This window comes from Mandrillus leucophaeus, unplaced genomic scaffold (assembly GCF_000951045.1).
Source record: "Mandrillus leucophaeus isolate KB7577 unplaced genomic scaffold, Mleu.le_1.0 Scaffold101, whole genome shotgun sequence".
NCBI lineage: Eukaryota > Metazoa > Chordata > Mammalia > Primates > Cercopithecidae > Mandrillus > Mandrillus leucophaeus.
The window spans coordinates 3,830,824-3,843,208 of NW_012098210.1; the positions used below are offsets into that span (position 1 = coordinate 3,830,824).

Here is a 12,385-nt window from a genome sequence, read left to right on the forward strand (position 1 = left end):
ATATATATATACATGTATATATGTAATATATATATATACACACACACACACACACACATATATATATACACACACATAGAGCTACACTGATTTTACCTATCTGTCTCTCCAAATCACACACACACACACACACAGCAAAGAACAAGTATGGTGCTTGGCGTGTGGTTTTTGAATTTAAGGCTTACAGTGGTTTCGCAGAGAGCGTGTTATTTGATGTCACTGCAGTTAAGGAAGGGTAGGAATTCTGTTCCACGTCATGGACGAGGAAGATGAAAGTGAACAAGGGCAATGATGTGTCAAACAGTCATGAGAGTCCTGCTGCTTGGCTGGGCTGTGCTGAAACTCTTGGTTTTGTCTTCAAGGTAATCTGAACCTAACAACAAAGAAACAAGGTGCTGGGACCAATCAGGAACTCGTCTTCTCAGGAACATACCTGTTTATTGCGTGGATGGGGGGTGGTGGGGCACAGGACAGCCGTGCACAGGCGTAGTAGTCACCAATAGACTCGATGATGCTGGCGACCACCGCGCTGAGCATGCCGATGACACCAGCCGCAGACACGGTGGGCAGTCCCCACTGAACTGTGGGAGGAAAACAACCATGAATGCTCCTAGAGAAGCAGGCCAAAGTGACCAGGACCAGTTAACCAAAGTCCTTCTGAACGCTGCAAGACTCTACAAGATCCACTCAGATTCTCGAGCTGCTGGAAACTGTTCATTTTAAAATCTTAAGCACCAGAGGCCTGGGACAGTTGCTAAGTTAGATGAAGAGGGCCATAATGAAGACTGATCCACACTGTGTCTTTAATTAAAAGAAGACATCGTGACTGGGCGCGGTGGCTCATGCCTGTAATCCCAGCACTCTGGGAGGCCAAGGCAGGCAGATCACGAGGTCAGGAGTTCGAGATCAGCCTGGCCAACATGGTGAAACCCCATCTCTACTAAAAATACAAAAATTAGCCAGGTGAGGTGGCGCGTGCCTGTAATCCCAACTATTAGGGAGGCTGAGGCAGGAGAATCACTTGAACCCAGGAGGCAGAGGTTGCAGTGAGCCAACACTGCGCCACTGCACTCCAGCCTGGGTGATAGAGCAAGACTCCATCTCAAAAAAAAAAAACAAAAACAAAAACAGGAAGAACGCTGGGCTGGAAGAGGCTGTAACTTCTCTTTCCTGCTTCCAAGCCACACTCGGCGTCTACTAAATAACAACTGAAAGTGGCCTGCCGTGTTGGGAAATTTGCATGAGAGATTTACAACCCTGCTGCACAGAGCAGGGTACAAAGCAGCAGTGGCCTTCCCCAGGGGAGAGCATCAAGTGAAAACGCAGTGAGAAATCACCAGCTAAATTTAAATCCCAACAGTAAAACATCCATAATGTATGGATAGTCCTTCTCTACTATAATACCAGAACCTTATTTTTAAATCATAAACCAAGTTATGGCAAATTAAATAGTTTCAGAAAGCAAAGTGAGGCATTTACTTAATCCCTCATTAGATATGTTTTTCTTTACAAGTATATTTATTTGGACTTGAAAGCCATAGATCTTATTTAATAAAAACAGCATGGGTCTCTTTCAGTGTGAGAATGAATAGATTCCTTTGATAAAGGAGTAGCCCTTCTTTACTTGAAGCATTAGTTATAATACACCCACTGAGGAGAAAGCACAGTGGAAAAAGAACGATGGCTAAAACATGGTCTCTCACGCAGGAGCCAACAATGTAGCTGGGGGCACACGACACTCCAAAAGATCCGGGGAGAGGGCCATGGCTCAACTTCAAAAGTGGATGCAAGCCGAGCTGGGTCACAAGGAGCACCAGTGAGGAGGTCAGGAAAAGGCAAAGTGAGGCCCTGGCCAGGGAAGGATCTGAGGAGGAGGTGGGAATGGAGGTGCCCCTCCAGGCATGGGGAGGGTCTGGGGGGTGGGGTTTGAAAGAAGGTGTTCTGGTGGATGCAAAGCTCTCATGCAGAGCATGGGACAGGAGGCAAGTTCGGGAAGGGTTCCAAAAGCCATCTAAGCCATCTCAGGGGTTTGGCCTGTGTTGTAGGTAGCCTAGAGCAACCACTAGATTGGGAAGAGAAAGGATACAAAGTCAGACGTGCAGAATAAGCCTGGAGTGTGGTTAAGGGCAGAACTGCTCCTGCCTCGGGCTGGTTCACTCTGTGGGAGCAGCCAGGGGATGCAGAGGCGGCCCTTGGTCAGGGGTACAAAGTACACAGGTTGATGGACGGGGCTCGACACACCCTATGCCACCAGCAAGAGGCCTGCTCAACATATCAGCTCCAGGTTAATTTGGAATGGATTTTCCTTGTTCAGAGGCCTTCGATACCAAGCAACATTTTGCTTTTTCTAAATTATCTTTTATACTGTTATGTTATTGTTGTAGCATTCTGGTTTCAGTTTAGTGTCTTGATTTTGAGGGGGGATTCTTATTTTGATCCTTTTTCCTTTGGATCTGTATCTATATATATATTTTTTTCTTAAAGACTCTGTTGACTTCCAGCCTTCTATCTTGAATCTGTTATTTCATATCTCCTTTTACCAAGAAACTTCCATTTAGTTTGTTACTTGACAGCAGGGCTTCTCAACCTCAGCACTGTTGACATTTTGCTCCAGGTATCTATATTACATTAATGATGAGTCCAGATTATGCCTAGTGTACTGAACACTGAAAAGTACGGCTCAGGTATTCGAAAGCCTCTCTCCGGACTGAGACAAAGCACTGGAGAGCACTACATATGTACAGAGTAGTACGACTATATCCCTAGGTGTGGCTTTCCAGCTAGTGGAGCTCTGGTACCGCACCAGCCCTCGGCAGGCCAGGAGCCCTACGTGCTCGCTCATGGCCAGCACAACCTCAGATGCTCTAAGTTTTGCCTTCCTGTGCAGGGCCCCTTGAGTCCTAGTGAACTCCCTCTGGCCCTAGCACCGGACAGTCCAGCTTGTGCTCCCACTGGCACCCACCTTGGGAGTTACCCACACAAGCAGAAGACCACCGTGTAAGTGCTGTGGGTGCTTCTACCTACCCTCCACCCCCGCCTCCCCCCACTCCTTGCCCTGACTGCCTCATCAACTAATTGTAATTTCATTTTATCTCAGACTATAGGTATGTTTATGAACCATGCACATTCTTTCTTGGAGAAAGAACAGGTCTGTATAAGTGCATACTTAAACCATACATCTGATGAGAAAGTTATTTTAGAAAGATAATTTTTTTTTTTTTTTTTTTGTTTTTGAGACAGTCTTGCTCTATCTCCCAGGCTGAAGTGCAGTGGTGCGATCTCGACTCACTACAACCTCCACCTCCCAGATTCAAGCGATTCTCCCGCCTCAGCCTCCCAAGTAGCTGGAATTACGGGCACCCGCCATCATGCCTGGCTGATTTTTGTATTTTTGTAGAGATGGGGTTTCACCATGTTGGCCAGGCTGGTCTTGAACTCCTGACCTCAGGTGATCCTCCCGCCTCGGCCTCCGAAAGTGCTGGTGTTACAGGCGTGAGCCACCGTGTCCTGCCTGAAAGACGAAACTTTTTAAAGCTTTCCTAAGTGTATTAAGAACAAAAAGAACAGCCAACACTCATCATTCAACATGCTCAGAGCAGTCCTCTTTAACCCAACCTTAAAATTCTTGGCTTCTCTCTTTTTCTCCTTGCCATTATAAAAAATGGAAGTAAGATGGTTAAACAGGGAAAGAAGTGGGCTGAACCTGACTAAGCTCAGGCCCCAATTCTAATAAAAACCCAAACGCTGGGACTAGAGTCTTCACAATGGAACCAAGTGGGTAACAACCACTGGGATCACCTAGACGGGGCTAGCTACCAGTCCAGGTGACACCCCAGCTAGGGAATGCATTCACACCCCCAAGAGTTACACAACACTCAAATTAAGATGCAGCTTTTGGCCACTAGTGACTATCAACTTACCTCTACAGCTGTGGCCAAATTTAAAAGATTATGGCTGCCCATTAAGAGATTATATAAATTCCATCGTGCTTGAGCAGGTTGCTTGCTAATCCCCAGGCTGTTCCCACTCACGTCTTTCCACTTTGGCAGCTCTGGGACCAAGCAGCTCTATACTTGCCTATCTAAACAGCTGCCCTCAAATCCTGGCCACCAGAGCCTCAACCTGGCAAGAGACACCTTGTCCCGGATTTCATCCTAGCAGATCCAAAAGAGACAGCTAGCTAATCTGAGAAGGGAGCCAGTCAGTCTCTGTGTGTTGGCTTCTGCTCTCTGGGGACAGGGCCTCCCTTACTTGCTGTCTAATCCTCTCCTGACCAGAATGGCAAGACCCTCAGGACACATTCTGGGACAAAGAAGGCTGTTCTGCCAACTTCCAACTCCTCTCGGTTGGGCCCTCCTGGGCTCCTGACCCCTCTGGCCATCAGAATACTTACATGGGTACGGAACCTTAAACCACGGGGCTACCAGCAGCACGCCCTGCCTGGCATCCGTGCGAGCGTAGAAGCCATACTTCGTGCTGTCGGGAGGGAAGACGTCTGTCACGGTGAAGATGAAGCAGAGCAGCCAGGATACCAGGATGGCCAGGATGATCTGGAGTGATCAAGGGGAAGCTCTGTCAGGCCAGGAGGGCTCACAGGTGTTGGCAAAAAACACCCCTTCCCGCGGTCTGAACATCACACCCCAGAGCCCACCACAGTCAGCACTCTGCAGACGTATTCTTCCTTGAATGGAATCTCACTGAGAGAGCAGTTTCATTCAGGTGAATTTATCTTACCCCTTCCAAAGTCTGGCTAGTAAAACAAGAATGGACATCGTGCCTGCAGAGGCCACGTGGAGTCGAATCTCACTCAGTCCCAAGGACAGTGTCCCCTTCCTGTGGCACTGCTAAAAGGATGTGCTCTCATTTCACAATCAGAACCTTTAAGTCTATGATGATTTGAGTGGTCATTAGTACCCTGATATCACTGCACAGACATGATCCCCCAAGGGGGGACTGCTTAAAACCCTCCCTTCCCTTAATCATCTTACGTATTATCCAAAGGCAAAAATATCAGCGGGGGAAGAAGCCAGCTACTCACGGGGAACATTTTGAACAGCTGTAACTTGTATGCAGTCCATCCTTTCTTGGATTTATAAATCGGGAGAGGAAATTTAACATTTCTGGCATATTGAGAAAACAGTAATACTAGGAATATTGTCCTGAGGAGAGAAAGAAAACAAGGTAGGTCAAAGGCTGTTATGTCTCTGTTGTAAAATAACACTCGAAGCTTCTATGGCAAAACTGACATAGTGTTCAATTCGTTTACCTAGAAAGCTGCTAGTCCTCTGAACTACTATTTGAGAAACAGTACATCTATTGGAACGTACATCTTTTTGAAACACTACTTTAGGGGAAGATGTTACAACTAACTTGCCTAGCATTTCTTGATACTGAAATGAAATTCTGAGGTAAATGCCTTAGGACAGCTTTTCCTAACTAGAATAAGAGAACCCAAAGAATGTATACATTGATGGGAAAAGCTTACACTATGGAAGGGGAAAGGATGCCGGATACAACATAAACTGTAAGATTCGAACTACGAATTAACTACAAAGCAAACCAAAAAACTACTGCATGTACACACAAACAGGTAAGAAGGACATGATCCAAAATTCTCCCAGGGATTCGCTTTGAGTAGTTAGATTTGCAACTAGTTTTCCCACTTTTCTGTATTTTCCAATTTACTTACAGCACGCATAAATTACTTTTAAAAGAGCAAAAAGTGAAGCTTCACTGTTTAAGAAAACTAGATAGAGTAGAATTCAGTATTAATAACATTCCTGAGAGGCTTTTGTGTGCCAGACACTACACTAATGTCTTCCTGGGCATCATCTCAACCTTATGGGGTGGCTTCTATGATCATCTCCTTTTCACAGAGACAAAGCCAGAGGTCAAGGTCACACGGCTAGGGTTGTAGCATTGTGGGGTCAGGAATCTAGCTCTGTGGCTTGAACTGAACTCTTTCCTTTTGGCACCCTGGTCACAGGGCAGGGAGGCTGGGCTGCGAGAAGTCCCTCTCCTTGAGCCTCACGGTCCTGACTGAATCGCACTAAGTGCTACGGAAGGCAGCGACAGGCGCCGACTCCTCCACAGCAGGACCACAGCACTTCCTGACGTGTCACCAGTCCGTGACATCGGTCTGGTGTCCCATGGAGCTGGCAGATTTGGGGCCACTTCCCATTCCCCAGGTGGATTTACTCATCACCAAAACAAAACTGGTGCCCAACAATGCGTCTAAGCCTCCACGTGGTCTCGCTCCTTCACTTAAGACCTGAGGTAGAGCTGGCAGGAAGAGTAGGTTCTCAGTCAAAGCTAAGCTTAATTGTTCCTGGGCACAGTTCCAACTGCTGAGATGGCATCATTAGCTCCATCGACAGCCGGTCAAGTGTGACTCCACTGTCACATTCCTAATGAGGTGTGGATGGCATCCCGGCTGGAGAACAGGCGTGTGTTGCTCCACGGGTCTCCCCGCCTACTCAGGCACTTCAGTGAACTGGTGATCCATCGGGGATCTCCGCCAGTACCAGTTCAAGGTTGAAAATGCACACAGTGCCCATGTTATTTCAATTCCTCCGGGATAGTGAAGTTTAACACAAAACAATATGGTAACAAGGGATACTAAAACTGGAATATTTTAAACTTAGACCTACATATAATTTTCATGTTGGGAAAAAAAAATGCTACCTATTTGTTTCAGAGTGAATATTAGGAGATCCGAAGATGCCCCAAGTCTGCTATTTTCGTCATCATTATTTCAGGCAACACACCTCCACATTTAAGAGGCGACTGAGACCACACAGAATTTGAGGAGGGACACTCAGATCTCAGGCCCAAATCGGCAACTCAAATTTAGAAAGCAGATTAGGCAGCGGATGAACATGACTATTTCTTTCTGCTCTAAAACCTGTCTACTTTGAGTTTATTTTTAGTCTCAAATACACCTGGGGGCGGGCACCCTGGGACAGAGAGGCAGCAGCTTAGAGATGCAGACCTGCCCATGTCCACACATCTTAACTGAGCAAAGGGATGAAGCGTTTCAGCCTCAGCTCTCAGGATGGGCTGCTGTCTACTCCACTGGGTGCTTTTCACCTCATGTTTACCTTTGCTAACTTTTACTTTAAAATGTCATGCAAGTAATGCACACTAAATTGTAGAAAAAATTTAAAAGACAGGTAAGCAGAAAGAAAAAATAAAACCCTGAAGATCATCCATAATCCCCCTTGAGTGATAAAACCATATAATATTGTGGTCTATCTGTTCTGAATGGCCTTCATTCCCTGGATATTTGCTGGGTGCTGGAGGAAGACACATTGTCATCTTCCTTGTCCCCAGATATGAACAGGTTATCATCTAAGCCAAACTGGCATCAAGTTTTAAGCAGCTTCCTGACCTGCCTCACGACTATTTGCTTTTCCACCTCATCAGACAGAGATTTGCATTAGCACCTTAGTGACTGCTTTAGTATTCTGTTTTATGGACATACCACAGCTTGTTTAACAATTCCCATACTGTATGACATCGGAAGCAACATAAACAGCTTTAATTGAAAAACTGTATCATCATTGCTTCTAATACTCAGTCTTTACACATTGAGGTATATATTTCAACAATTTTTTTTGTAGCAGCAAAAATTTAAGCTACATGCATGAGTATCAATTGAGAAATGGTTGAATAAATTATAGACTATATTAAACACTGTGCAGATTTAGAAAGAAAGAGATCAGTGTAAACATGCTGTCTAGGAGCAGTAAACCCAACAAATTACTGGGGTAAAAGCAAATAAAATTATGTTGAAGCTGTATATATGCTAGTTTGTGCTTATTTGCATAAAAATATAAAAATATGTAAGGATAAAAACAAACTTTTTTGCTAGTTAACAATCATGAGGTTTTTTTTGAGACATAGAGTAGGAGGTGACTATTTTACTTTAGATTTCTGTGCTCAATCACTGTTAAATTTCAAATACCTAGAATGTAACTGAATTGGAGGGGGATGAAAAACAGTGGGCTATAGATAAAAGTATACTGTTTTGGAGTGCCTGGGATTGACACATGGCGGTTCATTAAACTATTGTCTTCACTTCTGGATAGGTTTGAAATTTTCCATAAGAAAAGTCAATTTTAAAAAAAAGTTTTAAAATGCAGGTCCTACCAAGGACACACGCACTGTGCCAGAAACAGCAGTCACTGACCGGCCGCACTAACCTCCCTGAGACTCTGTCTCTAAACCCCATCTGTATTGGAGTGACTTAGTTTGTACCACTTATTCACTCTCAATTCCAACAGAATCATGTAGGTAATACACATTTTAATAAATTGGGAGCATAAACCTTTTTCACACATTAATGAGCTAGGTGTAGTTCCTTTTTTGCTAAATGGCTACTCCTATCACACTCCTCATCCATTACTCCACTGGGATTCTCTCACTTTTTTTTTTGAGACAGTCTCGCTCTGTCGCCCAGGCTGGAGTGCAGTGGCCGGATCTCAGCTCACTGCACGCTCTGCCTCCTGGGTTCATGCCATTCTCCTGCCTCAGTCTCCTGAGTAGCTGGGTCTACAGGCGCCCGCCACGTCCCCGGCTAGTTTTTTGTTTTTTTTAGTTGAGATGGGGTTTCACCGTGTTAGCCAGGATGGTCCCGATCTCCTGACCTCGTGATCCGCCCGTCTTGGCCTCCCAAAGTGCTGGGATTACACGCTGGAGCCACTGCACCCAGCCTCTCTCACTTTTAACCAGTAGAACTCTTTACAAGTTAGGGATGTTAGCCTTTCTTGTGACATTTTTATGAGTATTTTCCCAGCTTTTTTTTGAGACAGAGTCTCATTCTGTCGCCCAGGCTGGAGTGCAGTGGCGCAATCTCAGCTCACTGCAACCTTCACCTCCTGGGTTCAAGTGCAATCTCGGCTCACTGCAACCTCCACCTCCTGGATTCAAGTGATTCATGTGCCTCAGCTTCCGGAGTAGCTGAGATTACAAGCGCCTGCCACTACACCTGGCTCATTTTGTATTTTTAGTAGAGACGGAGTTTCACCATGTTGGCCAGGCTGGTTGAGAACTCCTGAGCTCAAGCGATCTGCCCACCTCAGCCTCCCAAAGTGCTGGGATTACAGGTGTGAGCCACCATACCAGATTTGTTTTTAATTCAGTGCTTTTTGATGTTTTAAATGTGTCAGTAGTAAAATCTTTCTTTCTCTCTCTTTTCAATATCTGCTTTAAGAAAGATCTTCCCTCCCTTAGGATTAAATACTTATTTAGGTTTTCTTCTAGCACTTTCGTGGTTATTTTATATATTTAAGTCTTAGTTCAACTGAAATATAATTTGATATAAATTAGGAGTCTAACTTTTTCCCAAAAAGTTAGTTTTTCCCACACAATTTGTCCATTCCCTACTGGTTTCAAGTATGACTGCCATCTATACTAAATACTTATTTTTCTTTGATTCTGTTCTTCTTACTCTGCTCTACCGATGTCTATCCCTGTCCCAGGACCACCATATTATTTATGAAGCTGTGGAATGTATTTAATTCCTCTACAGGCAAGTCACCATCCCCTCTCCTCTCTGATCTTTTTGGTATGGATCCACATTATTTTACTTTCTTGTTTTATACATTGACTAGCACATCTAGAATAACTTTAAATGATACCAGTGATAATAAACAAGCTTATTTAAGTTCCTGATTTGAACATTTCATCATTCAAGTATGAGGCATTTTTATCTTATGCATAAAGATCCTTCTATACAGCCGGGTGTGATAGCTCACACCTGTAATCCCAGCGCTTTGGGAGGCTGAGGTGGGTGGATCACCTGAGGTCAGGAGTTTGAGACCAGCCTGGCCAACATGGTGAAACCCCGTCTCTACTAAAAATACAAAAAATTAGCTGGGAGTGGTGGCAGATGTCTGTAATCCCAGCGACTTGGGAGGCTGAGGCAGGAACATTGCTGGAACCTGGGAAGTGGAGGTTGTGGTAAGCCGAGATTGCCCTATTACACTCCAGCCTGGGCAACAAGAGTGAAACGCTGTCTCAAAAAAAAAAAATTCCTTCTGTTCTCACATTGCTAAGTTTGCAGCAAGGACGTAGGTTGAATTTTACAAATAAAATTTAGGGGAGGGGACTATTACCATAGTTTTTATCAATAAGAGCTTATTAATAAAATCTACCCTGTAGTCCCAGGTACTCTTGGGAGGCTGACGAATAAGAATCGCCTGAACTCAGGAGTCAGAGGCCGCAGTGAGCTGAGATCGTGACACTGCACTCCAGCCTGGGTGATGAAGTGAGACCCTGTCTCAAAATTAAAAAAAATAAAATAAAACCTACCATGCAGCCATGATCGATTTCAACACACTTTAATATTTGACCATCTGTGAATTCTTGAAATGACACATTATGCCTTGTTCTTTCATTGTGTTATCCATAGCAGCATCTTCCCAAACATGCTCTAAGGAATAGTCTACCAAGATATGCTTATAGATGTTGGCATTTAAAAAACAAATGAAGGGTGGACAGGGCTGGACACTAAGGCCCTTTTCTGAAGGTGAATAGAGTCTTTTGCACATTTGCATTTTTAAAGATTGGAAGAAGCCTTACAGTAGAGAATGATGCGGAACTTGAGCATGCTACCTGAAGACATTTGAACTCAGGGCTCGTTGCTCAGAATGTGCCGCAATACATCCATCGGCTCAGGATCTGTTTGTTTTTAACACAACCCCAGGAAAGAAAACGATGGTCCATGGCTCTCCTTTTGTATTAGTTCAGTCAGAATTTGCTGCTAAGATTGGCTGGGGAGTTTCCCTCCTTTCACAGAGCTCTGGAACAGTTTAAACGGTGCATATATTCTCTCCTCCTTGAAGACTGAAAGAACTCATGGTCTAACCATCTGGACCCAGGGCTTCTTTTAGGAATCAGAATCCTTCAACAACTATCTTGGTTGCTCTTGTGGTCATGGGTTTACGGGGCTTCCTGAGCCTTCCTTCATTAGCTCACAACCTGCTCACTGAGCGCCAGCTCAGCCATGGGAGGGGCAGGTGCTGGGGGTGCCAAGGTGACCCGCCCAGCACATAGGCCCTGCCCTCACAGAGCTGACAGCCCAAGGCCACAGAAGAGCTCTCAGAAACTGAAAAAACACCAGAGCGTAAATGACAGTCTTGGCAGAAGGAATAAGAGATAAAGCAAAAGATAATTCTCGCGAATAGAGAAAAAAGACAAAGAGATAGAAAACAGGAGAAGAAAGAGGAAGAGTCCAGGAGGCTTCAAGAAGAGGTTACAGAAAGAGACAAGTAAGGGTGGAGTGGAGAAAGGCATCTAAATAATTCAAGATCATGTCCCACCTCTGCATGCCTGGGTGCCCAGAGCAAAGGGGCTCCAGGTATCCAGGCCAAGAGATGCAAACACACCCACCACGGGCAGCACGTGAGGCTCCACACATTGGAAGAGTAAGAAGACCCCAAAGCTTCCAGAATTCTAGCTTGTGTCTAACTGATGTTTCAAAAGGAGGGGACAGAGGAGGACCCCTGGGAGACATGAGGGAGAAGTTGGGGACAGTGAGGAATCAACGGCCGAGGGCGAGGCTCGCAGAGGGTGGCGGCAGTGAAGGCCTGGAAAAGAGAGCAGGTTTAGAACTTGTTCTGGAGGAGGAAGGGCAGGACGGGCTGTGTGAGGGATGAGGGGAAAGGAAGACTCAAGAGCAGATAGACATTTCTGGCTGAAGCAACTGAGAGCACGGTTGTGCCATTTACCGAAAGGAGGAAGGCAGAAGCAACTGGTTTCGGGGGTTGGAAAGGAGTCAAAAGTCTGGGGCTTTTTTCATTTACAGTTGAAGATGTCTTGTGTAACAGCAAGTGGAGAGGACAAGCTGAGGGCTGGCTCTGTAAATCTGGAGTTCACAGGTCTGAACTACAGGTTTCCGCGGAAATATTCACCTTCAAAGAAATGCGATCTCCTCGGGGGAAGTGCACGGAGAGAAGGGGCCAGGATCAAGTTTGGAGGCACCCCCATACTTACAGTGAGGAGGAGTCAATTTTGGTTACTTAGGCTTTTCTGAAAACCACTATTTTCTTACTTTTTGTTTTAATTTGGGGGGAGGTAACAGTTTAGCTCCCTCTGACGGGATCTGTGGCAGATCTATGTGCACAGGCATCCTCTTATCCTGCTTAGCTTTGCCAGAAGTTTGTCTACATCAGGTTTTTTCCCCCTCAAGAGACCAGCTTTCAGATTTACCACTTCTATCTGTTTCACATTTTCTGTATCTTTATTAATTCATTCTCCCTGCTTTTACTAGGTTCATTTTTTTGTCCTGTTTTCTTAGCTAGTGAAATTCTTCATGTGCTGTATCTGCTTTAAAGGTTGTGAATTTTCTTGAGAACACCTCTGGCTACTAAGTGTGACTGGT

General features: G+C 45.1%; 1 protein-coding gene across 2 annotated transcripts in view; it reads right to left on the bottom strand.

The window, feature by feature from the left end:
- The window catches only part of SLC23A2 (solute carrier family 23 (ascorbic acid transporter), member 2), a 127,104-nt gene that overhangs the window by 23,207 nt on the left and 91,512 nt on the right, over positions 1-12,385 (bottom strand). For both annotated transcript variants that reach the window (XM_011975287.1, XM_011975277.1), the window contains 3 exons: positions 5,039-5,159; positions 4,394-4,550; positions 434-581 (listed from right to left, as the gene is read on the bottom strand). In XM_011975287.1, the coding sequence (XP_011830677.1) occupies positions 434-581; positions 4,394-4,550; positions 5,039-5,159 (426 nt within the window). The remainder of the gene's footprint in view (positions 1-433; positions 582-4,393; positions 4,551-5,038; positions 5,160-12,385) is intronic.